Source organism: Stenella coeruleoalba (assembly GCF_951394435.1).
Source record: "Stenella coeruleoalba genome assembly, chromosome: 2".
In the NCBI taxonomy this organism is placed as follows: domain Eukaryota; kingdom Metazoa; phylum Chordata; class Mammalia; order Artiodactyla; family Delphinidae; genus Stenella; species Stenella coeruleoalba.
Window position 1 is genome coordinate 4,354,655 of NC_137147.1, and position 26,549 is coordinate 4,381,203.

At 49.3% G+C, this 26,549-nt stretch overlaps 2 protein-coding genes across 6 annotated transcripts in view; one reads left to right on the forward strand and one right to left on the reverse strand.

Annotated features, from left to right (window-relative positions):
* The window catches only part of WDR25 (WD repeat domain 25), a 141,359-nt gene extending 126,073 nt beyond the window's left edge, over positions 1-15,286 (reverse strand). For 2 of the 3 annotated variants that reach the window (XM_079911760.1, XM_079911762.1), the window contains exon 1: positions 11,457-12,744. In XM_079911760.1, the coding sequence (XP_079767886.1) occupies positions 11,457-12,263 (807 nt within the window). In that variant the 5' untranslated portion in view covers positions 12,264-12,744. Of the gene's footprint in view, positions 1-11,456; positions 12,745-15,241 lie in introns of those variants that run through there. The other variant, XM_079911761.1, reaches the window with a different exon arrangement.
* Positions 15,287-15,416: 130 nt separating this feature from the next.
* The window catches only part of WARS1 (tryptophanyl-tRNA synthetase 1), a 35,573-nt gene continuing 24,440 nt past the window's right edge, over positions 15,417-26,549 (forward strand). The window contains exons 1-3 of one of the 3 annotated variants that reach the window (XM_079908145.1): positions 15,494-16,496; positions 18,338-18,525; positions 20,848-21,026. In XM_079908145.1, coding sequence (XP_079764271.1) covers positions 20,913-21,026 — 114 coding nt within the window. In that variant the 5' untranslated portion in view covers positions 15,494-16,496; positions 18,338-18,525; positions 20,848-20,912. The other 2 variants (XM_079908143.1, XM_079908144.1) reach the window with 2 other exon arrangements.

A 26,549-nucleotide genomic window follows, 5' to 3' on the forward strand; every position in this document is an offset into this window, starting at 1 on the left:
AAAGAGCTGCTGTTTATGTGAGTTTTAATCCCTCCACATTTAGCATATTAAAAATTAAAACCGAGGACATTTTAAAATATTTACTAATTTATGTAAAAGTAACAATAATAAACTCATTACACGTTAACATAAATAACGTATCTCTTATGAAAAATAACTGTTTTCCAAGGCAAAAATAAACGAGTGAGAAAGCACTGTTTACATTTTTGCCATCTCTTTAATGGCCGGCTTAATACAAGACAGCTGCGTTCTCATCGCTGCTTCTGCATTTAATCAACGGCAACAGCACACATCCCATAGCCTCTGGAAAGCTCCACGTACACTCATGAGAGAATGAGAGTGAAAAGGCAAGGAACTTCTAGGTGTTATTATGAAAATAATTTTCACCCCACAGACCCCCATGAGAGGGTCTCGAGGACCCCTAGGGGTTTGCAGACACACTGAAAACCACTGCAATAAACTACAGCATTGAAAACTGCTGCTGTAATGGGGAGGGGGCGCTTTAAAATTATATGTATAGCTGGAACTCAACAACGTGGAATTTTTTTTGAAGAGTGGATGGAAATATACTAAAAAGTCTGCAGTCATTGCCTCTGGGTGGAAAGGCGCTGGGCAATTTCTTTCTTTATGCCTTCCTGTTTTTTCCATAGTGTATGTATATTTCTTTTATGGTCAAAAACAACATTTCTTTTTGGAGGAATGGCTTGGGTAGCCGCGGTATATCCGTGCCCTACGGAAGCAGCCGATGGGAAGAAGGTCATTTTAAATCATTGGTAGCCAGCATCCGTGTGGGGAGCGTCACCAAGCGCGGCTGCTCCTGGTATACCCATCGATCGCTGGTACCCGGACCACATCCATCACAGCACGCACGGCCTGTCCAGACCCACGGAGAGCCGGGGAGAGATGACGAGAATTGAAGCGGGCCCCAGCCAATCACTTCTAGATGAAGGTCAAATATAGGTGACTATTTATCAGCACCCGGATGGGAGAGGACATGCTCTAAAGCCAGAGGACAGTTACAAAGGGGAAGGTCCACAGACTTGACCACAAAAAATGTTAGGTTTTCTCTGCAAAAAATAAAATAAAACGATGAAATACCAAAGTCAAACACCACATGGCAGGGGGTGGGGAGGGGCGATTATTTTGACAGGTCAATAGCATTAGTATGTAAATTGCTCTGGTAAGAGAAACACCAAGACTACAGGAGATTAATGGGCAAGAACCACCACCACAAACACTCCTTCAGCCTTAACGAGGTGCCAGGCTCAGTTCTAAAAGAGCTGCACATAAATGAACTCATTTGGTTCTCAAACAAGATACCACTAGATTAGCAAGCGTTTAAAAATGTAATAATTCTAGCGCTGTCGCGGATGAGGAGACATGATCACATTCGTAAATGATGCTGTGTGCCATAAACAGAATTGGGAGATTGGGAATGACATATATACGCTACCATGCGTAAAACAGATAGCTAGTGGGAACCTGCCGTATAGCGCAGGGAGCTCAGCTCGGTGCTCTGGGGGGACCTAGATGGGTGGGATTGGGGGCGGGGGGAGGGAGGTCCAAGAGGGAGGGGATATATGTATACATATAGCTGATTCACTTCATTGTACAGCAGAAACTAATACAATATTGTAAAGCAACTATACGCCAATTAAAAGAAAGAAAAAAGAAAGAAGAAAGTAGATCTGGGCACTGAGAGGGAAAGATGTGCACCACACGTGAGTGAAAAATCCAGCTGGAGGACGGCACGGAGAGGGCAGTTTGCACGCTAAACAAAGACCCCAGTCCTCTTTCCCACTCAGATGCCAGAATGCAGGTAGCAGGGCTGAGCGCACCCCAGGGAGTGGAAGGTTCCTCTCTGGGAAGCTGACTAGGCTGAGAGAAAATCATCAGAGATGTTCACATGTGGGGGTCCAGCTTACCTCATCACTCTGTAACAACGTCACTGTGGACAAGCCACACACACACACACACACGCACACACGCACACACAGAGCCTATGGTCACATCAGCTTTTTTGGGTCTCCCTCCTGAATCAGAATGAGCAGCAGAAAATCTCTAATGTGAAACACAGACACCAAAACAAAAAGACAGGGCTTCCCTGGTGGTGCAGTGGTTGGGGGTCCGCCTGCCGATGCAGGGGACACGGGTTCGTGCCCCGGTCTGGGAAGATCCCACATGCCGCGGAGCGGCTGGGCCCGTGAGCCATGGCCGCTGAGCCTGCGCGTCCAGAGCCTGTGCTCCGCAACGGGAGAGGCCACAGCAGTGAGAGGCCCGCGTACCGCAAAAAAAAAAAAAAAAAAAAAGACAAAAGGAGCTGAAAAAAGACAGAAACATTTCAGAAAACATGGGAAAAATTTCAAAGAACTCAGAGAGCTAAGAAAAGACCTTGTAAACATGCAATAAAAAATAATACCCTATGAATATCTTTTAAAAGGAACATTCAGAAAATAAACAGCTCTTGGAATGTAAAAATATGATAGAACGGAATACTTCTCTGAATATATGTTATACTTCAATAGAAAAGTTTAAGCATAGGACATCAGAAATAACAAAATCCCAGGAAAAAAAGGATTGAAAGATAAAGGAGGAAATTCCCCAGAAAAATAAAACAGAAAAAGGCAAAGCAACAGAAAACTAGATAAGAAAAATTAGAAGCGCAACCCAGGGACACGCAGATCATCTAACTAATCAGAGTCCCAGAGTCAACGCCCTTGACCGGCAATAGACGGGGGGTGTCGCCCATCTCCCTGTGGCCCCCCTTCCCTGCGAGGGCCTGAGGTCCCCACACCTCACTCCTCGTGAGGAAAGACAGCCCTGGACCAGCTCCAAGACCCCTGGCAAAGCAGAGCTACACCCTCCCCGGTGCTAGGTTTCCAAAGCCCTCCTGCCCCTCCTCCGTTTCATGCTGGGTCACAGTATCTTGTGAGGGGGCTGAAGCATGCTCTCTTTTTTCTTGTCGAGTAAAGAAACTTCAGGAAGCTTGCCAAAGGGAAGCTATGTGAAGGCAGGCTTCCAGGGATGCTGGGCTGACACCGCGGCCTCACTCAAGGGCTCTGGCCCCTGCAACCCGCTCTACTCCCCCAGTTCGTGGGGTCTTTGCTAGAGCCGTGTTCATCTGGGAGAGACACGAAACTACAAACTGCGGAAGCCGGGAGAAAAGGCTGAGAAGTTGGAGAGACTCATCCACTCCTTCTTTTAAGGGATAAAAATCCTAGCAGTTGGGAGAGGAAATGACCACCATGACAGTTTTTAATGCTGGTTACACAAATAAAGTACCTAGGCTATGATTAAAATCAGCTGATGCACATGGGGAAAAAGACTGGAGGGAAACACTCCCTGCCCGATGTTCATAGTCCATATGTTTGAGTGGAGGGTCTATGGTTATATCTTTAATTTTCTGCCTTTTTTCTTAAAAAAAAGGAGGACAAAGCCATCACTGGGCACTAGATAGGGGCCTTTAAGAGTCTTCGGTGTCCAAGTTTTAAAAGCAGCAAGAAATAATTTACTAGATTGTCTCAACTCCTAAGTGTGCCAATTTTGCAATCAGCATTTTTCAATTACATTAAAAGCATTTTCCCAAATTGCTCTATTCTTCCCTTAATGACACAGGATGAGACTGGATGAGGCCGGTTCCCGGAGAACAGAGTCTGCACCTTCACACGGCACTGTTTTCTCCCCATCAGCCTCTGGCACTGGGGACACTGAACTGTTTAAGTTAAACCGAATGAAGTTTTCAAAAGACATAAAGAAAACACAGCTTGGGTTCTGCCACACTTTCCTCTCTTATCCCTCTTTCAACCCAGGGTTTTTCCTGCAAGTCACAAGCTTACAAGGCCCTTCTGGCAGGCGAGGGAGAAGTGGGAAATATCTCATTTGTTGGCCTCAGAAACGTCGCAGCTTTCATATGGGGGAGAGGAGTGTCAAAACTTCACTTCCCACGAGGAGAAGGTTCCAACCCAGGATCTCACAGCTCCTCCCGGAGGCTCGGCAGCCCTGCTGTCGACCAGCCTAAAGCCCTCACTCCCCGGTCTGTTACAATTCAGATGGTCGTGAACTTTCCCTGGAAGGAAAACCCTTAAAGGATGGGAACAGAGAGGAGCAAACATAGGGTACAGAGAGGGGAGCAGCCGAACACTTCCTACACCTGACCTCCCTGCGTGCCCTCAGGCAAGTGTCTTCCCCTCTCTGGGCTTCTGTCAAATGCAGATGGAACCAGATGATCTCTGCGTGCACACACACGCGCGCGCGCACACACCACCCATTCTCTCCTCGCCTTCACCTAATTACCCTCGATGCACTGTTAATCATTCACTCCCCAAATACCAAACGCCCACCACCACAACCCAGCCCTCCTCCCCAGCTGTGCGGCTCTCATTTCCAATAGGTCTGCCTCGTGCTTGGAATACATTGCCGGTCATCTGCATAATGTTCCACGACTCCTCACTGTACACACCACGTCCTTTCTCAATCTCATTTTGTAAAATCCGTCAAGAATAATTCTTTCAAAACTGAAATAAACCCTCACTCTGGCACTTGAATCCATAAATTCCTTGTCTTTGAATCTGAGATATACTACTTGCTACAAAGCACATTTAAGATACCCTAACATCATCTGATACGCTAACAATGACAAATCAACGGGATCCTGTAATACATAAAAATGCAAATCCAAACCACCACGGAAATCACCTCATCTCCTGATGCCCCTGACAAGAACCACAAGGCTTTGAAGCTGGGCAGTGCTTGGGCACCCCCGAGGCGAGGGGATACGCTTTTCCATCCTTTATTCTCAGAGGCAGAGGAGCAGAATGGGTCTTCTAGCTTTTGTTGCTCAGGCTCTGGAGCCTGACAGCCAGTTGCCTCTACCGTTTACCAGCTGTGTCACCGTGGACAAATCCCTTAACCCTCTGTGCCTCGACTTCCTCACCTGTAAAATGGGAATAATAACAGCGCTTGCCTTGTACGCCTGTTATGAAGACGAGATGGGGTGTTTTAGGGGTGTGCCTAGCAGGTGGTGGGCGCTCCAGGATGGTTGGCTCTCCCCATCCTCTCATCTGTATCACAGGCAGAGGTCGCAGCCTCCAGGACAACGTACATAAGAAGGGGACCCGAGGCCCACCTGGCGGCACACCTACCCTACCGGGCACTCACTCTCCTGGGTCTCTTCGGGTGGGAAATCGCTGCCCCCAGCACTGCCAGAGGCCCAGACACAGAAACACTCTGCAAACTGGCGAATGTCGCTGGGTCCATGCTCCTCCATCACACTTGAACGCGATCAGTTTGGAGACGTGGACCCAGCCCTCCAATATAAACTTCCAAGCGCACGGTGCATGAAAACGGAGCGGGTAAATGGCTTGCTACAGACAATCTCAAAAACTTTCTAAATTTTAAAAGTAGCCATCTCAGGAAGTAATATTGAAACTCTTGAAAACTATATAGCTATAGACAGATTATGAAGAGATTCACAAGAACAAGAGTTACATGAAGTCGGAGGATTCTGGGTGACTTGTCTCTCATCCAGTTGTTTTTAATTAATAGATCCAGATGCAGGGGAGTCGGGAACCTGTTTCTTCAGCCCCTCCCACTGCTAGGCACTGGGCTGCATCTTCTCATTTCTCTTCCACAGCAACAACCCTAACAGGTAGCCATTATCCCCATTTTACCAGTAAAAAAATGTGGATCAGAGAGGCTAGGTGATTCTCCCAAAGTCACAAAGCTACCAAGCAGCAGATACGAAATGGCAACCCAGGAGTCTCGAATAACAATGGCACTGATGGAGGTTGGCCAATCTAATCAGGTTCTACTCACCACACACAAAGGTTTCAGCTAAAGCTTGCGTTCAAATCAAAGCCCTCCTTAATGCATTAAAACAGCAAAAAGACATTTATGTATAACCATGTTCACTGCCGTACTGGCTATTTGAAAAACAAAAGCAGGAAACAATAGGACACAACATGGAAATGACCAATCAAAGTTTGGAATCTGAGAGAGTGAGAAAAATATGTTTGGGGAAAGTTTTGAATGAGGTAGAAAAATGCCCCTTACAAACAGTACAAAAGATGCGGGTGGGGGGCTTCCCTGGTGGCGCAGTGGTTGAGAGTCCGCCTGCCGATGCAGGGGACACGGGTTCGTGCCCCGGTCCGGGAAGATCCCACATGCCGCGGAGTGGCTGGGCCCGTGAGCCATGGCCGCTGAGCCTGCGCGTCCGGAGCCTGTGCTCCGCAACGGGAGAGGCCACAACAGTGAGAGGCCCACGTACCGCAAAAAAAAAAAAAAAAAAAAAGATGCGGGTGGGGAAGCAAACAGTCAAAACCACACACGCTCTGCAGCGCCAGACCGATTCTGTAAACGCAGAGGGATGCGCTGTCCTGACCAGGGGAGCTCCCTGTGTTAATGAGCTGCTGGCTCGGGTGAGGATTGTCAGTGATTTCTGTTTTCTCCTTCATTCTTCGAGTTTTCTGCATTTTCAAAGTCGGTCCCTGGCAGCAAGAAACATGCCGTATGCCTCTGGGAGTCTTCTCGGTGCCTGGCAGAGGGCTGGCTGACCATCAGGGCTGCCCGTGTTTGGCCAAAGCAGGATCCATTCCGTTTCTGCTTTTTCCTTCAAAAAGGGCCTCAAAGTCTGAAGTCTACCTTTACGTGGAATGGGTATTCAAGCATGTTGAGCCAAGTGAAGACAGGGGGGAAATGAAAAGAGTGTACAGCAGGGTATTCATGCTGGGATTACAACTACGGGAACAGACGCACAGTACCGACAGGGCCAGGGAGGGACGGGCAGGAAAGAAAACGGAGCATCGATGAGGAATTATGAGTCATTGTTTTGTTTTACTTAATTTCTCCAGCTGTAAATTTTTCAAAACTAATATAACCATAATTTACCGCTCACAGAACATTTAGAACATATTAAAATAAGTATCTTTCTGCCGTAATGTGCCCAGTTGAACTTTGTGAATTCCAAAGCTGCATTTTAAGGCAATGAAGGAACTGGCGCGCCACGTTCTTTAGATCAATCACATGGATTGTGCTGTTTTTCTCCTGATCAGAAAGGAAATCGTATTTCTGTACATGTTACCTTGAATCAAGGATTCTTCCACGTTCTAGAAGCTTGGGTGAGCAGCTTATACTGTCCTACTGTGCCCCCTAGTGGCAAAGAGCATTTATGCACGTCAAAGAGAATCCTTTCCCAAAGGCTGGAAGTAAAATCCAAAATAATTTTTTAATCTTTATTGATCACTTAACATGTACAAAACTTTGTGCCAGGTGCTCTGGGGAATATAAAAGTGGATTTGGTACAGTTCCCATGCTCAAGAAGTTTAAAATCTACAAGCAGACACGGTTCCATGGCAATGCAGGTAGAAAGAGATACCACCCCATGGTTAAGGAAGGGTGAAAATTCCCAGGGAGAGCAAGAGAGGGAGCACGCAGTAAGTGCCTCCTATGTGCCAGGAGCCGCACCAGGTAATTCATAACTAATAGCATTTATTTTTCATGAAAACCCAGCAAGCTATGCATAACTACCTCTACTTTACATAACACAGGTTGAGGCTCAGAGAAGTGAAGTAACTTGCCTGATATCACACAGCCAGTCAGCAGCAGAGGGAGGATTCAAATTGAAGTCCTAGGACCCCAGCCCCCAAGCTCTCCCCTCCTTCCTGACCAAGGCGGGGGGGCCGGTAAGAAGGCACTCTGGTAGACTTTAACTGAAAGACAAGGGGAAGGTACCCTCCAAAGAGAGTGCAGAGTGGCGAAGGGGGGGGGGGCGTGCCCTGTCGCACCCACCTCTTCTAGCTCATTCCCTACTCACCCAGCATCTGCTCTCCGCCCAGGACTGGGCTGCAGCAAGCCAGGACTCCTGCCTGCGCCCACGATCCTGTCCCCACCTCAGATGAAGCATCCACGCAGTGCCTCCCAAGCACCCCTCCAGCTCCTACCCGACCACAAGGACCCCCACGTGGCCCACCTTCCGACACCGGGGAGGGAAAAGCTGCCAGCTGCCCACCGGTACACACACAACCCTGAGGGCCCAGCGCTTCCAAGGCCCCAGCCGGGACTTCCCTCCCGGGCTTCCAGCCCCCCGCCCCCAGCTGCTCTCCATCCATCTTCCCATCCTGGCTCCTCCAGCCCTGCCTCAAGGTCTTCACACTGAAAAGTTGCTTAAGGTCGATTTGCCAAATAATTCTGTCACTGAAAACTGTCAAACATCATAAAGCAGAGAGGACCCTGGCCAGACTATTTGCATCTATGGCTTGTAGAGGCCCTGATTTTCGAGACACCCACGGTAAGAAAATGGTCAGGAGATGCGGACCGCAGCAGCCATGACGGCAGCCACACTCTGCCCCGGGGGCCACCCCCAACGCCACTCTGCAGCCCCACCATGAGAGACGGACAGCGCCGGGGGCAGGGCTCCCTGGAGGGTGCCAGGCCAAGCAAGGAGCCAGTGCCCGCGTCATTGCCTGCAGCACACACCACCGTCCTCGGGACAGATGGGCGACGCAGCGGTGCCAGGCCCCGCCCAGGGCAGCCCCACGGCCAGGGGAGGCCTCAGGGAATTGCCCCAAGCAGGGCTTGCTTTCCTGTAACAGATAGTCCCTCTGCCTGAGCAGCCGTCCCAAGGTGGACCAACTGCGCCCTCTTCTGGTCATGAGCTGTCACAGCGGGTTGGCTGCTCCCAGGTCCCCTCCGCGGGGCCTCCCCGCCTCCCCAGCACACAGCCCGCAGGCTCATCTCTGCGCGAACACCCGCTACACGTTCGAACAAACACCACGCCCCGAGTCAGAGGCGTCACTCAGACGCTCTGTGTTCCAAAACTATCATGGGATGCCCCTGCTCAGCAAATCTAAACTTTCTGGGCAAAAGTGACCGGAGCAGGGCCCGCAGAGCACCTGACTGAGGCCGGGTGCAGACCGGTCCCCACAGGGCTCCAGGCCTGCCCTTCCCCACCAGGAGACACAGCCCCGAGGGCGGGTGGGCAGACACATCCCTCCACCCAGCTCTGCCCACAGCGACCCAGCCTGTCCTCTGAGGCCCCCGGCAAGCTTGCCTCCTCCTCAACAAGTGTCGTATATTAACGCATGTATGTGGAGCCTAGAAAAATGGTACAGGTGAACCGGCCTGCAGGGCAGAAATGGAGACACAGATGCAGAGAACAAACGTATGGACACCAAGGGGGGAAAGCAGCGGGGTGGGGGTGGTGTGATGAATTGGGAGATTGGGATTGACATGTACACACGGATGTGTATAAAATGGATGACTAATAAGAACCTGCTGTATAAAAAAATAAAATTAAAAAATTAAAAAAATAGGAAGAAAAAAGGAAAAAATTTAAATACCTGCATGTTCGTGCACACACACACATCACGCCACATACTATACACACATATACACACACACAAAAGCCTGGGCTGCCCATGTCTGGCAGACTGGCCCCACCCCCTGGGGTCCTAGGAAGGGGCTGCCCACGCCCTTCAGGTGGCCCACCTGTAACCATGCCACTCTCCACAGAACTCCACCACACCACGGGCCCGGCATCAGACTGGGGGCTTTACACACAGCACCTGGGCGTGTGTCCCACCTGAGAAGCCCCGGCCGTAGGTCTCACAAGCTTGTCTCATCGAGGAAAGAGGCTCAGAGAGGTCAAGTGCCTTGCCCAAGATCACGAAGCTTTGGGGATGGAGCCAGCCCTTGAGCCCAGATCATTCTAACTCCAGGGGCCAGCCAGACACTGCCCACCAGGAACCCTCCAGACAGGCTCCTGACCAGAGGGACAGGTGCAGGCTCGCGGGAGGAAGGGCCAAGAAGCCCCAGGACTGGGGGATGGGTCCAAGCACGTGACAACACACACCAGGGACGTGAGGAGCCTCCTGAGCGGACCACAGGGCCCCCGAACTCGCAGGAAAAGCAACAAAAATATGCATGTAAACCCTGGGGCTCCAGGCTGCAGACGGGACACGACACTGTCCCCACAGAACTCCATCAGCCTCGCAGACAAGAACACAGACACGTCATTCCAGGACTCAAACGTGCCACCTAAAATGACACTCATCGACAGAGGTCGTTTCCAAGACTTCACTGTACTTGGGCTTCCTTTCTTAGCTTCCAAAAATGCCTCCTGAGAAAAAAAGCTCAAAATGAAACGTGCAAATACAGTGTCCTCGGCAGGCAGGATCCAGAACCGTGAGGAAAACAGGCGGGGAAGCTGACATCTATTGAGCACCTATGGGGCTCCTGCCTCTGCGCCAGGGGCTTTGGAAGCGTTTTCATCACACAGTCCCATGACCCAGGTACAACCAGGCCCTTCACAGATGAGCCTCCAGACTCAGAGGGGGCGGCTTGGGCAGCTGGCCAGCCACTCACAGCAAAGCTGCACCCGAAGCCCCGTCCCTGCAACTCCAAAGCTACTTTCTTTCCAGGAAGCTTTTGCTTGGCTCACGTGTATTTGGCACCAACTATGTACTGGGCTTTGCTAGGGGCCGAGGAAAGTGAGGAGGGGGACAGAGGACAGTCTGGGGTGGGGCGGGGGGCAGGCGAGGGGGCTGGAGGGCAGGTTCCAGGCAGGTGTGACACACCTGTCACACTACCTACCTGTCCACATGGGCACTGCTTACTACAAGTCTGCCTTACCTCGGGAGCTTTTAAAATAAATAAATAACAACCAAAAAAGAGTTTCTGCGTAAACCGGAAGTCCCCGGCGGGGCATCCAGAGCCCTCCCTGCTCTGACCCTGCCCTCTTCCCCAGCCTCGGGCCCCTCACCCCATCATGGGCCTCATAGCTGCCCATGCTTAGAGCCAAGCCCACTCCCTTCACCAAGTGAAACTTCCCTCCTGGAAGCCTTCACCAAGCCCTTTCCAGCTGAGCTGCTGCCCTCCCCCGGGTGCCCTCAGCCCCCATGGAACCCCCTGGGGCCCCATCCTCACGGCCCCGACGCGGGCTTGTGAGCGCCTCTCCGCTAGTCCGTGGCCCCTAGTCCACTGTGCCGGCCTGGAAGCCAGGGTCAGCTCAGCGACCTTTACACCCCCTGCATCCGGCACAGCACCTGGTACAGAGCTAACTGTTGTTCGGCACTCAGTGGGGGTCGCAGTGGATGTCCCCAAGGTCCTGGGGCCTGGCCTGGGCCTTTCTTCCCCCTCTGCTCCCTCTCACTCAGCGACCTCATCCTCCGGGGGCGTGAGTGTGTCTGGGCGCCCCTGGCGCCCCCAGCAGGGGGCAGGGCTAGCATCCTCTGGTGGCCTGGGCAAGGCCGCCTCGGGGGAGGGGGGCGGTGATGGGACAGGACGCACCAGCCGTCCAGGTGGGCCATTGAAAACCCTCTCCCAAAGGCAACAAAGAGAACTCCAGAAATGCCCAAAAAGAAACCTGTAACCAGGCCCCACCTCACCGTTTTGAAGAACAAAACAGCCCAGCAGTTTATTCCTAAGAGCAGCTGAAAAGAGCAATTTCACTCAAGTCTTACCTTGAAGGTTTTATCCATAGAAGTTGAGAGAAGCATGTGGCTCTTGGAAGAGACTGGACACCACTGAATGTTGTTGACTGGGCCCCGGTGGCCTCTCAGATGGAAGAGTACCTTCCTGGGAATCTTGGTTTCCTTATACTGACAGTCCAAATACGGCTGAATAAACTCGGACACTTGGGGCGCCACACAGAGAGGGGCTGGGGCACGCCCTGCACAGGGACCCTGGGGCTCCATGTCTTTAGTCTTGCCTGTTTCCGTGCTTAATGCTTGCAACTGTCTTAGTCTTTTCGGGGTATAGGGTACAACACAGTCCTCACACCACTGCCTCTGAAGAGAGCTGCCGTTTTTACCTGGGGTTTCAGATCCAGTTCGGGCACAGAAAGATGGCTCAGGGGAGCCAGAAGTTCCCCAGGAGAGTTTCACCTGCTTTAAGCGGGCAGCTGCCAGGGGCACGTGGCCAGCTGGAGCATGGCTGGTCCACAGGGAAGGACGAGCAGGCTGGCTGGTGGGGAAGGTGACCTCAGGCTCTGTCCTGGGCCACTGCAGCCTCTGGTTGGGGCAAGATCCTGAGTCACTGCTCCAGAGCCGAGCCAGAGGGAGACGACAGCTGGCTGCATCTTCACAAGAACCATGCTTTGTGGGCAGTGCGCCCCCGTCCTTCGCATCCAGGACTTCCGAGGCAAAATCCCGCCCAGGAGGTCTGATGGCATCTGAAGCATCTTTCATCTGGCCGGCAGGATTAAAACTGCCCCCAGGCTCAGTCTCAGGCTCTGAGTCCGAGTCGTCATAAGCCACCAGCGAAGCCATTGAAGACACAGTTTCTCCTTGTGCGTCAAGGGCAAACTACCTAAGGTCAAACAAAGTGTCAGAAGATGTGCATGGCAGGATGTTTCCTACCACGTGCCAAAAGCAAACGTGCCACAGAGCAAATCCAAGACTGAAAAACCCATAAGAATAAACACATTAAAAATGAGGCCTTGGGACTTCCCTGGGGGTCCAGTGGTTAAGACTCCGTGCTTCCACGCGCGGGTTCGATCCCTGGTCGGGGATCCCCCCACATGCTGTGCCGCACGGCCAAAAAAAAAAAAAAAAAAAATTTAACAACAAGAAAATAGTAAGACCTACACAAAGAAAACTAAAAATGTACTGAAAGATATAAAAGAGGACCTGACTAAATGGAGACAGGGTGCCTGGACAGAAAGACTCATGGTTTTAAAGAGACGTTTTGGAAGGGCGCTTTGGGCAGGATCTATTGTAAATTTAAACACACATAGCTTTTACTGCCACAACCCACTTTGGAACTCTGTCCTACACAAATACTAGCACGTGTTTGCAAAGATAGGTGTACAGAGAGCCTGCAGCACTGTTTATGAGCAACAGACAAGAAGAGCATACACTCATCAACGCGAGTGAGGTTAGTTCTGAAAATACCGAAATGCAAAGATGACCAGGACCCACCACGTGCTAAGAGCAGCTGCCCTCACCTTTGTCCTCCCTTTATGCTCCAGTCCTTCCTTTTATTCTCTCTGCCTAGAACACTCTTCCCCAGATATCCCATCTCAACTACAAGCCAGTCGGAGAGATAGACCGGCAACACAGGGCGGAGAGGTGCCTGAGGCATGGGTCCACCCGATTCCAAGGGTGTGAACCAAATCTGCCAGTTTCACTCCAAACACAGGCTCACACAACAACTTCCCCTTTCTAAAAAACTCTTCCTGGAATTCTGAAACATCCTACAGAATCAGTTGTAGCCAACTAGTTTCTACAAAGAAGTACTTCCTCCTGGAATTCAATTCTGTGCAGTTAACAGGAAGCAAGTAATCAAGAGGAAAACAACGCTGCTGCACACATCCAGGACAGCAGAGGGCGCGGTGGAGCAGCCCTGAAAGCTCAGGCAACAGGCCACTTCCAGGAAAGCCTGCGTCCCCTACCTTAATAAACCATCCTGAGCTCCTCTTCCCACACGTGGGGTCAGGTGAGGCCTGAAGACTCCCTGGGGGTCCTCGGTTACGCCATTCCAGACAGCCTGTCTATCACCCACGTCTTCCCCTGGGCAGTGGGTTTCATGTCCCCTGGAATCAACCATCCCACCCCTTCCATGCCTTTCCCATAAAGGGTACCAAACAAGTTATGTCATCATTCAAAAAATGTCTGTTGCCTGCCTCCTCCAAAAATCCCACCCCCACCTGTAGCCCAATCCAGGCAGGTAACACCTTCCACACACAGAGCCGTTATCTAAATAAAACTTCCACAACAAGCCAGCCCATCTCAAATGGAACTAATATAATGGACGAATTATAAACAAAGGGAAGCGTGCACTGTGAAGGATTTGGCATTTCTTTTCTCTCACTACTTAGTCTGGTCCTGCATCCTGATCAGACATTTCATCTGTCTCAATTCCTATGCACAGGACCGCCCACCACAGCATTCCGTCCTGCCAGAGGGAACCCACCAGGTTCCCACCACAAAGGTTCCTGTCTGCAGCCACTGGGATGGATTCCTACCCACCCAGTTGTCCACAGTTGTCGAATCACAGGAGACGCCAATGACCAGAACTAAAGATGAAGTCTACAGCAAAAGATCAGAGAGTAGTGGGCTTGGGGCCCATAAGCCCCACTTCCTACAAGGCAAGGCAGCAAGGACTGAATGAATGCAGGCAGGTGGATGATAGGGCTCCCCATCTGCTTCATGTACATTTCATTCAGTCATTCAACAAACACTGACGGAGCATGGGCTACTAGCCAAGCCCCACACGAGGCACCAGGAACACCAGGGCAAATGAGACAGTCGACGATGCCCTGTGCTCGCCATGCTCACATGCCAGTGGGGAGAGACAGACCAGAACCAAGCGAAACAGAGCATGTCCGGAGGTGAGAAATCCTAAGGAGAAAAGTAAAACAGAAAAGAAAAGGAGGCGTGGTAGTGGGCCTGGGATGCAGTTTAACATTGGGAGGCCGAGGCAGGCCTAAGGCAGAAGGTGATGCTCTGCAGGTGAGGGAGCAGAGGTGATAAAAAAACACTGAAGACCGGACCAACAAAACTGATCAAATGGGGTGAGAGAGAAGGAGGCAAGGATGACTCAAGAAAAACAGGCAAAAATGGAGAAGATTGTGAGCCACTGGGGACAATGTAAACTTTAGGGGGAAAGTGTTTGCTGCCTTTTATGTTTCTAAGGCAAAGGGGGAAGAAAAGGAAACTTTTTCATGGAAAGAGGGAGCGATTAAACCAAGAAGAACAGCCAGAAGAAAAAGTCATCTTTGGAGAAATAAGGCTACAAAAGGGGGGAGTGGCATTGGCAGTCCTCAGCATGTCTGCTCCACCAGGGCTGGACTTTTTGTGTTCTGTTCACTGTTTGATCGCCAGCATCTAGAAATATTTGTGAAATGCAACCTGGGGGGTGGGGGGGGGGGCACAGAGAAAGTAAAAGGAATAGGATATTCTCATTCAACAAATATTCCTGATTACCTACTCTGTGCCAAGTCTTACGTTAGGTCTTATGGACAGAGATTAAGCACAAAACACGGATCCTGCGCCGGAGGCCACAGACTGATGAAGGCAACAAACAAGATACGACCAGAGATGGGTTTTGAAGAATGCAAAGGAGTTAGCCGGGCTGTCAAGAGTGAGAGGTGAGGATCGTCCAGAGCACTGCGCGTTCGGAAGTAACCGGAGACACAGGACAGGCGAGCGGCAGTGAACTGCCCGCGCGGAGTGGCGTGGAGCGCTCGGCCCACCGCCAGATCCCAGTCCCCTACCGCCCCCGGCCCTCCGCTCACCACACGCACCGGAAGCTCTCGGTCCTCCCGGAGGCTGTCCTGCCTGTACCCCGCAACCCAGTCGCGTTCTGCCGGCGCCGGGGCCGCCAGCGAATCAGCGGCGGCCTCCGTCCGGCCCCGCGACGCGAACAACCAATGATGGCGCAGCCAGGCCGGAAGTTGTTCCGGCCGGAAGGCGTTTCCACGGACGCCCAGGAGGCCACCCGTGGCTGAGCCGGCAGCGCTGACGGCCCCGGCTGGGCGGGTAAGTGAGGGGATGAAAGAGGGAGGGAGGCCGGGGCGGCGCCAGATGACCTGGCCCTCCCGGAGCCTCCTGCACACCAAGGCCCGGAGTATCCTCCTCAGAGCCCGGCTCGCTGCTCGCCGGGTTCTGGCACCACGGGGTGCGCGGAGGCTGCCACGGCGCCCATCGCCCCCGTCCTCCCCAGCGCTGCCGACCTGGCCTGTCGCCCACTGCCACCGGCACCGACCTTTCATCGTCTCCCTCCTCGTTCGCCGAGGGGAGAGGCCCTCACTTTTAACGAGTGCCTGCCATGTGACAGGGGCTTTGCCGGTAGTATCGCACTTAGTCTCCTCCACGATAAAGTTACGAGGCTTCTTTATGCCCATTTCACAAATGAGGAAACGCAGGATGAAGCGGAGAGGGAATGTGACTTGCGCAAGGTCTTGTAACAAGAAGACTCCCAAACTGGGTTTGAAATCCGGGTCTGACCCCAGAACTCATGATCTCTCCACTGCCCTGTGCCGCCTCCGTGAACAGCAGCGGCGAGGAATTTACCATCCGCCTTCCCCCCCAACCCCCTCCCTCCCCGCCCCAAGACTATACACAAACACAGTTATTCATACTGATCCTGAGAATAGGGAACGGGAAGAGGGTGGGGAGGTTATATGGAGGCCAACCTGGGATACGGGGTGGCTGATGCAATGACCAGCTAATGTCTTGCTTCCCGAGAGAGTTTCCCTGGTCCCCACCCGCATCCCCCCCTCCGCCCACCCCTGATTGGACAGTCTCATCGAAGAGGTTGGTCGAGAGGCTCAAGTGTTTCTGAGAAATTGGGTGATTTACGAGAAGCTCCTACATGCAAGTAGTAAAGGGTGGGGTAAACAGGAAAAAAAGAGAGAGAGAAGAGTCTTTTCTAGAAAGGAAACTGAAAGAAAAAGGGAAAGACTATTAAAGAGGAGCTCGAGCTGCACTGGGCAGTCTCAGCTTCTCAACTGCCCAGCGTGACCAGTGGCCACCTCTGCAGCACCTCCTGCAACCTGGGTATGTATTGCCGTTTTTGCTAGGCTTAGAGTTTATTAGTATTTCTACCAGCCTTTTCCCAAAGTACTGGAAACCTTGGCTTAGGGCATGAGGAGTAGCATCTCTTAGGACCAGGGTGTTGTGCATTTTATTTCATCTCATTGTCCCAAAGTTCAGGTGGCTCACAGCTTCTGTAGGGAGTGGAGATACTGGAAGAGTAGCTGCCTATTTGGATTCGTAGCTTGACTTTCAGCACTTTGATGTTGGCTATCCTATTTTACACTGATGAGCCCTCCTTAAATAGTCGATATCCATCCACGGTATCTCATTGTGATACTCATAAGTAGCTTATGCCTGGCTTCATATAAATTAATGTCCTCTTTGCCTTTTAAGATGATGTTCATTTTATTATTTGGAGGGGAAAGTAAGCTTTCCTCTCAGTGTTTAAAAAAGAAAAAGTGACCTCAATCTGTTCCAATGTTTGAAGCGTTACAGGACTCCTAGCTGGTAAGACATCATTTTCTTGTCCTCTGGAAACTTGACAGTCCAAGGCCATTGTCATCCACACTCAGGGGTCAGGATGTGGAAGATGGTCTCCCACCTCCTGGTAATATTCCAGGCATCCAGGAACTTCTGGGTACCCCACTCTTCTCAGCTGCTCCAGAATTGGCTGTAGTGCGTAATGCCACCCTTCCCCCAAATTGCAGAATCAGTGTATTCTGATCTTATCTGTGAGATGGTTTCATTGTGGCCCAAGGGATTGTCCTGCCGTTCTGTTAAACAGTTCTGTAATTCCTCTTTCCATTCCTCATCCCAAAACTGTGCACAGTTTCTTCAGGTGCCTGTTATGCTCCTTGGGAACAGTGGAACCTTTCAAAATGAGCACAAGTTTCAAGTTCCTTAAAAAGAGGGACGGAGAGTTCATTTTGAAGAGTCTTGTCGTTTCCTCCTTAGCTGTGTGCTGACCTGCTGTGGACTCTGCAGTTTTGCTCTTTTCACTCCCAGTCCTTTTTTAGAGGAGATGATACATTACTTCACAGATACAGCTTCATTTCTTTGTTTTAGATTGTAGTATTTGTGAAATAGATAAAGCAGTTTTCCTTGACAAAAATTCAAAGCCCTATTTGCAGTTTACACAGTAAACACTGAAGGCAGTGGTCCTTAGTCTCTTGGCATCTCGGACCACTTTGAGAAAGTAGTAAAGCCTGGATACTCTGCTTAGAACCGCAAACGTGCGGGCAAACCGTTGACGTCATTTCAGAGGTTCTGAACTCTGGGTTAAAAACCTCTGAAGCTAAATTAAATTCTAAAAGTTAGTTAACAAAGAAATAAAGGAGAATGTTGACTAGATAGGAGGACAAAAGGAGAGTATGTGCCCATAAATGGGCTAATGAATGGATGCCTGACATGAGGGAAGTGATAGTTCTATTCTCTTTGTCTCTGATCACTGCCGAAGCACTGTAATCACTCAGGAAGTTGCATCATGCGCACACACACGAGATTACAGTGTGGGTGATTCCCACACAGTGAGTACATGCCTCATGATCCTGAGAGCAGGGAGACCTCACCTGCTGTTTCCTCAGTCAAGTTTCATTCCCGTGTGCCTCTTCTTCCTTAAATGGGATTCTGATAGTTAAAGATACATGTTTTTCCCTACAACAGGGACCCTAAATGCAGGCTCAGTTCATCTAGCTGATCCTCTGCAGTTATCTGCTCCTTCGCAGGGGTAGATTAGCCGTCTGGGGCTCACCAAGTCATTCTACCTGGCGCTTTCCCTAGGAATTTTTAAGGGTAATTTTAATCTGTGCTTGATTTGGGTCCTACTAGCAGACTTCAAAAGCCACTTGTTGCCTTCCGTGCAGGACACCACATTTTTGGAAGGACAAGGGTAAACCGAAGGGAATTCCAAAAAGAATGACCAGGATAGTGGGCAGATGTTCGCAATGGGTGAGGAAACAAGACTGGGTACGTGGGATTAACCTGGCTCTTCTCAAGTCTCGGAAGGCTCAGTGCAGTGTCAGGACGTTCTAAGAGGACTTCTAAAGTCCAGGTAGGAGAAATCTACCTTAAACTGGAATACTGCAGAGGTATTATAAGAGGATATAAACCAGAAGGGGAAAAGTAAACTAGATGATTTGTGAGACATTCATTCCGTAAACGTCTGTTGATGAGCTACTCTGTACCAGGTGCTAGAAGCACATGAAAGAATAAAACCCAGTACTTGCATTCTCTGTGTGACGGATTTTCATAAGTAACTACATGCAGTGTGAGTGCTCTAATAACCTCACTCACGAGCGCTCAGGGATCACCAAGGACAGAGCAACCAGCTTGGCCCCTGGGTGCAGGGGTCAGGAAAGGCCGCAAAGAGGAGCCGAGGTTTGAATTAGTAAGACAGCGGGCAGAGGAGGGTATGAGACGTTCCGGGCAGGGGGAGCAGCTGGAATTTGAGAGAGCACGTGCTCGAGGGGGGCTTTGGCATCAGATCCCGGTTCGGCTACTCTGGCATGGAACCTCAGAGGACGGTTCTAACTTCCCTGAGCCGTCCGCCTCTGGTCGCTAATGCAGAGCAGATACTGTACCACCCAGCTTTGAAGGTTGGGAGAATTGGGCATCATGGGTAAAGCATCTGGGCGTGATGTTCGAGCATTGGTGGCTAGAAGGAATTTTCCTCACTTTGGTTGTTGTTTGATACGGGCCTGAGTGTTTCTCCTCTCCAGCGCTAGTCAGAAGCTTCTTCCACATTCCTTCTCTTTTTTACGGGCCTCCCTTTCCAGGAATTGAGGCAATTCTCAGCAAGGAGGAGAAAGAAACTGGCTGCTGTCCCATCCTGGTTTCAGTATTACAGTTTCATTGACTTATATAAAGATTGGTTTAAATTTTACATATTTTTTAAACAGATATTTAACAAATGGATGAATAAAAATAAATTACCCCCTCAAATTTGTGTTTTGTTCATAGAGCTGCTAGAAAAAAAAATTTTAATGATTAAAGACACAAAATAGTCATTCGTTAAACCTCTCCTCTGTGGCTGATGCTGTGCTAGACTATTTACTTACCCACATTATCGCACTTATTCCATGACCAGTCCTGCAAGTTAGTGTTGTTATTGTTATTCCCATTTTACAGTTGAGAAACTGAGGCGTATGATAGTTAAGTAGCCCATAGGATAATGTTTGAGAGCATAGGTTCTGGGGTCACACTGTTTGAGTTTGTATCTCATCTCGACCACTCACTAACTGCGTTATCTTGGGCAAGTGTTACAGCCTCTCAGTTTGCTCATCTACGAAACAGAGATAACAAATCTGTCCCATAGGATTGCTGTAGGTTTAAGTGCTTAGAAGAGTACCAGGCACTTAAGAGCTGGAGGTTAGCTGCTCTGGTGTAGCCGCACTGTCACGGTCATCCTCCTCGTCCAAGGTGTAACAGCAAGTTACAGATGGAACTGGAGCTCAGCCAAGCTCTGGAGCCCTAACAAATAATGCTTGCAATGGGTTTGTGCCTTGCTTTACATTTTGTAAAATGCCACCATGTCGTTTTTTCTCATTTCTTCTCATAACAGCTCTTGAGGTAGGTGACAGAGTTCCCGAGGCTGCTGCTTTATAGCTGAGGAAGCTGACACTCAGAAAAGGGAAGTGACCAACCCAAAAGGGGCCCCAAGGCGGCCTCAGGTAGCCTGCCGTGTGCCCCACCTTTCTTAAGGTTAATAGTAAATAATGACCAATAGGAGGTGCAGGGACACCTTCTTCAGAGGTTTGCAGTTAAATAAGGCAGCATGTGGAGTGGACAGGCTGTATATGATTCTTACCTCATTTGGAACCCAAAAGGGATAAGGCCCTGCCTCCACCCAGACTTCCCTTCGTCTGAGAACGGAACAGCTGGCCAGCAAAGGAAGCCATTTGTTCAGCAGTATGTTGGTTATGACTGCAAAGGCCTGGGAATTCATCCCGAAAGCAATTAAGATAAAGAGTAAATAGCCATTTGCCAAATGTTTCTAGCTGTGGTGAACTTAGGGTTACTAAAGTACTTTGGTGTTTGCTGCCTGAGCAGACACGAGTCCTTCCTGTGTCCTGGGCACTGGCCGAGGCACAGGGGCACCTCGGCAGATGCACACTTGCCCTTGGTTAGGAGGGGTCTTTCTTTGCCCTAAGTCTGTATATCACAGCGATTCCTTTCGACCTCATCATTAGCATTTGTTCTTCCTCTTTTCCCCTGTTTCATGGCTCCAAATTTCTGCTTATATTTGTATTAATGTTATATTATCTATGCCCTTTCTTATAACTCATCTCCAACCTTTTTGGAAAGAAGAACTAGCTACGGTAAAGGAAAAACAGCTGCGATGGTTTGTTAATCTCTCTCTCTCCTCCCCCCACAGTCTTGTCTGGACCACTGAGCAAATCTGCCAACACCCTAGCCGGCTGTGAACGCAGGTCCTGGAAAATGGCAGATGTGCCCAACGGTGAGCAGGGCTGTGGGTCTCCACTGGAGCTGTTCAAGAACATTGCTGCTCAAGGGGAGCTCGTGAGGGCCCTCAAAGCCAGAAACGCGGCAAAGGTATGTCATTTAGCTGGGTCCTACACACACACGCACACACACACACACACATCCAAGCCACGTCTGTAGGGTCATGTTACCAGGATTCCGTTCCCTCACCACCTGAGGTGTTTTGGCTCTCAATTTAAATGTATTTTCTCCTTTATCAGCATCGATGCGTGTAGTCTAAAGGGAAGCCCCTGGGAAACACAGCAGCCGTCCATCCCGCCTCTCTCTGTTTCCTGCTCCCAGAAACAACGATTTTCAATTCTTTTAGCTGATTCTTTGGCTATGTAACCCCTACGTCTCTCAAAACCACACATTAAAAAAAAAAAAACAAAAAAACCCCACACATTATATTGCTCCTGATAGGTGTTCGGGTTTGGGGCTTTCACTGTGGACGACAAGGAATTAGCACTTTCGTAAGCACTTCCCATCCCCCCAGTCTCCATGTAAACGCTGCTGACCCACTGGGTATAGCATAAGTGCTTCTCCTTTCCTGCCCAACTTTTGTTTTCTCCAGAGTTGATAGTTGTCTTAATTGCTTTTTGCTTGGCTTGTCTTTGTTTCATTTTGGGGTTTTTTGGCCGCACCTTGCGGCCTGCAGGATCTCAGTTCCCCAACCAGGAACTGAACCCAGGCCGCGGCAGCGAAAGCCCAGAATCCTGAACACTAGACCGCTTGGGAACTCCCCTGCTTGGCTTTTCTTTTTCCTTTTTAATTTGGCTGCGCCCGCCAGGTCTTAGTCGCAGCACGTGGGATCTAGTTGCAGCGTACAGGATCTTTTAGTTTGTTCCTTTCAAACCAGAAATTCATGACCTTTAATTCTCAGAAATTATATCATTTCTTTGATTTATCCTGGGTTTTTTGTTTTGGTTTCTGTTTCTTTGTGTATTTTTTTAATTCAAAGACTGGTCCTCTGAATTTTTTATTTTTTGACTTATTTTCCTCATTTATTTTTCTTTTTGTTCTTCTTTTAGGTATGTTTCGTCAACTTCTAACCCTCCTATGGTTTTTCACTTATTCTGTCATTTTTGACTTCCAAGAGCTCGTTTGACCTCTGAACATGCCTTTCCTCATAGCTCTCTGCTCCTATTTCATGGGTGCACTGTCCTTCTGTCTCTGAGATCTTGGTGATAGTTTTCCCAGTGTTCTCTACCCACTTTATAAACTCGGTTTCTTCCAAGTTAGCTTTTTGTTCCTTCTGCCTTTTGCATTAGATGCCGTCGTCTGGTGTTTGGTGACGCTCAGCCGTGTAGCGGCACTTTAGCGGGAGCGCTCAGAGCTGGGAGGGGCTTGTCCTGTGGCTTTCCCTTCCCTGGACGGCAGCCACGCTGCTCTCTGGCCTTGGGAAGGCTTCAGTGTCAGGGTCTTTAGAGCTCTTCTTTGAGGCTTGTAGAGTCCCCAGAGAGGACTCCTCCAGTCTGCTGTCCAGAGGGTACGGGTCCGGCCGCCAGCCTTGTGAGCTGAGTGGGGCAGAGGAGCTGGGCTGTGTGATCGCTCGCTGAAGCCCCCGTTCTCTGTGCACTGCCCCCGCCCCCGCCCCCGCTGGGCAAAGCGCCTCCAGTCTGGACACTTTTTACTCTCCTTGATGAGACACTAAACCTCTGGATGGGGGAGGGGGGATGTACCGGGTAGGGGGGAGATCTCAATAACTGCTTCTTAGACAGACTTTCAAAGTGCTCCTAGTTTTATAGCCCGCTTTCACCCTCACTTCTTTGAGTATCTAGGGCCGCCAATGCCCAGACCTCTCAGGGATTCCACAGCAATGTAAGTCCAGTCGCTGCCCAGGTTCCCCGTGTTGTCTTAGCATTTGTTCTTCTCCCGTGTTCGGTCAGGTACCACTCATCCCTCCGCTTTCCAGCTTCTGAATCTTGTTGCTGTCATCCTCTTCCTGTTCCCTTGGTCCTCGTGGGTTATGCCTTTTTTAAAGATCTCTTTGCTGTTGCTGCAGTGGGTTTTAGAAGTGTAACCCATTCAGTCTGCGTCTGTAACCATCACCTAAGCACTTTCTTTCACTCTCGGTCACCCAGCTTCTTCATGTCCATGACTTCCTCGTCTGTCACTTCCAATCCCTGTCGTCGTCTTTTCAAAAATCTCTTCCTAGATTCTCACCAGATGGTATCAACCATATCACAGTCACTCCAGTAGTTTACTTTGACTATTTGGACCCTAAATAATCCATTACATTTTAAAAGAAAGAAACAGTGATATCCAAAAAAAGGAGTTGATTATTCACAGAAAGGGGTTTACAACACCAGGCAGGGCTCAATAGATGAGGCTAAGTTGTTTTAAAAAAAAAAAATCTGAAAACCTAAAATAAATAAAGGACCGAAATGTTGATCATTTACTCTATAAACCCATTTCAGGAACCTGACGGTGATATTTTTGTCATTTAACGTTAAATTCGAATAATGTTAATAAATGCTTTTAGTTAGTAACTCTTAGTGACTCCAGTTATGTTCAGCATTTTAGCAAACAATACTTAACATGGTTTTTTTTTTAACATCTTGATTGGAGTATAATTGCTTTACAATGGTGTGTTAGTTTCTGCTGTATAACAAAGTGAATCAGTTCTACATATACATACATCCCCATATCTCCTCCCTCTTGCGTCTCCCTCCCACCCTCCCTATCCCACCCCTCTAGGTGGTCACAAAGCACTGAGCTGATCTCCCTGTGCTAAGCAGCTGCTTTCCACTAGGTAGCTATTTTACATTTGGTAGTATATATAAGTCCATGCCTCTCTCTCACTTCGTCCCAGCTTACCCTTCCCCCTCCCCGTGTCCTCAAGTCCATTCTCTACATCTGCATCTTTATTCCTGCCCTGCCCCTAGGTTCATCAGTACCATTTCTTTAGATTCCATACATGTGCTTTAGCATACGGTATTTGTTTTTCTCTTTCTGACTTACTTCACTCTGTGTGACAGACTCTAGGTCCATCCACCTCATCACAAATAACTCAATTTCGTTCCTTTTTGTGTCTGAGTAATATTCCCTTGTATGTATGTACCACATCTTCTTTATCCATTCATCTGTCAGTGGACACTTAGGTTGCTTCCATGTCCTGGCTATTGTAAGTAGTGCTGCAATGAACATTGTTAACACAGTTTAGAATAACTCTTTCGAGGGTGGTCTTTGACTAATGCATAGTCAGCTGACTCAACAAGAGAGATCAGAGGTTACATGATGAAACCAGAGTTAAATGGAGTAAGTTTGTATCTGACCCTGAAATGTATCATACTAGAAGCACCTGATGTTTTGGAAATTCACTTTAAGTGAAATAGCTGAGCTACTCGGGGATCTCTGGTCCAGTGAGGGTGCCGCAGGCTCTTCCTCCACTCTCTCTGCCGTCTGTCCAGGTCATGGCCCTCGGCGTTCTTTCTCCTTCGTGTACCAAGAGAATAACACCCGCTGCTTTCAGAAGCAGTAGCTCACAAAGCTTCTCCTGGCGGGTAGGTCGGAATCTGGGGGCTCTAACGGGAGACAGTTAGAGCGGGATTCACGAAATGACACTGGATTGTAGGGGTTAAGGTAGAGAACAGAGCCTTTTTTCTTCTTCTTTTAGTTTAAGTAAACTTTTTAAATTGAAATACATCATTCGTTCAGAAAAATATGGAGATCACAAACAGGCAGCTCACTGAATTTTCACAAAATGACCAAACCTGTGTAACCAGCATCCAGTTGGAGAAATGGCACAGAAGCCACCCTCGGGCCGCTTCAGGCCCTGCCTCTACTCTCCCAAGAGAGGCCTCCACCCTGTCTCCCCCACTGTGGATAGTTCCTTCTGTGTTGGAACTTTATTTAATCAGGTAGTGTATATAGAGTCTTTCATGTCTGGCTTTTTTCAGAACATCAGCTTTTAAAATCTGTTTCAATGTCCTGGTCCATGTTAGATTGAGAACAAGAAAACGGACAAGACGAGCCTGCTTGTCTGTTTCGGTCCCATTCCAGTTAACAGGTGGTCCTTGAACTGGGACCCTGGTTAGATGTTTGACTTTCAAAGAGCCACCTGGTTGGAAGCTGAGTTAGGCCACATAGAGTATGAATGTCACACAGCTGGTGATTAAAGGGTAGTGACTTCAGGGCACTTCAAAGCAAGGTAATTCTCCCATAGATAACTTGATAGATCATGCTTGCTAAGTCTTTATTCTGCTGCACGTACAGCCTAGGCACTACCGTAATGAGGTGAGGAAAACATGCTTGCCTGTCTAAGGTAGGCCAACATCCTGTCTCTTGCATGAGGTCTATCCATGGGGCTATTGATGCCACAACTCTGACTCGTTTAAACGATGAATTCCAGATGGTTTCGGAGTTTGAAACACAAATCTGTGCTTGCGAAATCACCCTACAGTAACAGTCCTCTGTGGCCCAGGTGCCGTACCTGACAGAGGAGCTCTCTCTGAATGGAGTTTGGTGCTGTGATGTTTCTCCACTGGGAAGCCCAGTTTATAGCACATTGTGTATAAACTCTAAATGGAAGTGTTTGTATTTCCCTTGGCAAGCAGATTGGACTGTGTATATTCTTTGTGATCTAATCCAGCAAGGCCAATTGTGGGAGTAGAGCTTTAGGGCATAGCATGACTGATCTGCTTAATTAGGTTTGCTTTTTCAAATGCCAGGCTTCCAGGGGTGGCTAGTGTGGGCTCCTGGAAGAGAGGAGGTCTTTAATAGGTTTCCAGCTTACCCAAGGATATATTTTACATTTGTTTTTCTTATGCTTATTTTAAAACACTAAATGTGCAAACACTTTGGACAGCTTGATAAGACTCCAAAATGCTGTAGTATAACTGTTTCCCAGTGAATCCCTCCTTAATTTATGACCTGAAAGTCTGTATTTTTTCCTTGCCTTTATCTGTTTTCACAATGTCTACTTGAGTTGCTGTTGCTGTCCTTGGTGGCATCGTTGTTTAAGTTTCCATAAATATTCATCTCAACCTGTGTGGATTGTAAAAACAAGTTCCAGTGCAGAGCTCAGTGTAATTGATTAGTGGAGCTTGTCCCATATGTTCGCTGGCATTGGTGGTGTTTAAGTAACATTTAGCACATTAACTCTGTCATAAACAACGGTGTAAATTGTGTCGCTACACGTATCCTATAGTGTTTGTGGTAGTAATCCGTAGCACTAGACCAACAGATAAAAAAAACAAAGGGGCTTCCCTGGTGGTGCAGTGGTTAAGAATCCGCCTGCCAATGCAGGGGACACGGGTTCGAGCCCTGGTCCGGGAAGATCCCATATGCCGCGGAGCTACTAAGCCTGTGCACCACAACTACTGAGCCTGCGCTCTAGAGCCCATGAGCCACAACTACTGAGGCTGGCGCGCCTAGAGCCTGTGCTCCGCAACAAGAGAAGCCACCGCAATGAGAAGCCCGTGCTCCGCAACTAGAGAGAGCCCACGCGCAGCAACGAAGACCCAACGCAGCCACAAATAAATAAATAAAATAAATAGATTTTTTTAAAATCATGAATTAAAATAAGTTCAGGCCCATGACTTGCTGTGTGTCCATGGGCAAGCTCCTTCACCTCTCTGAGTCTCACGTTCT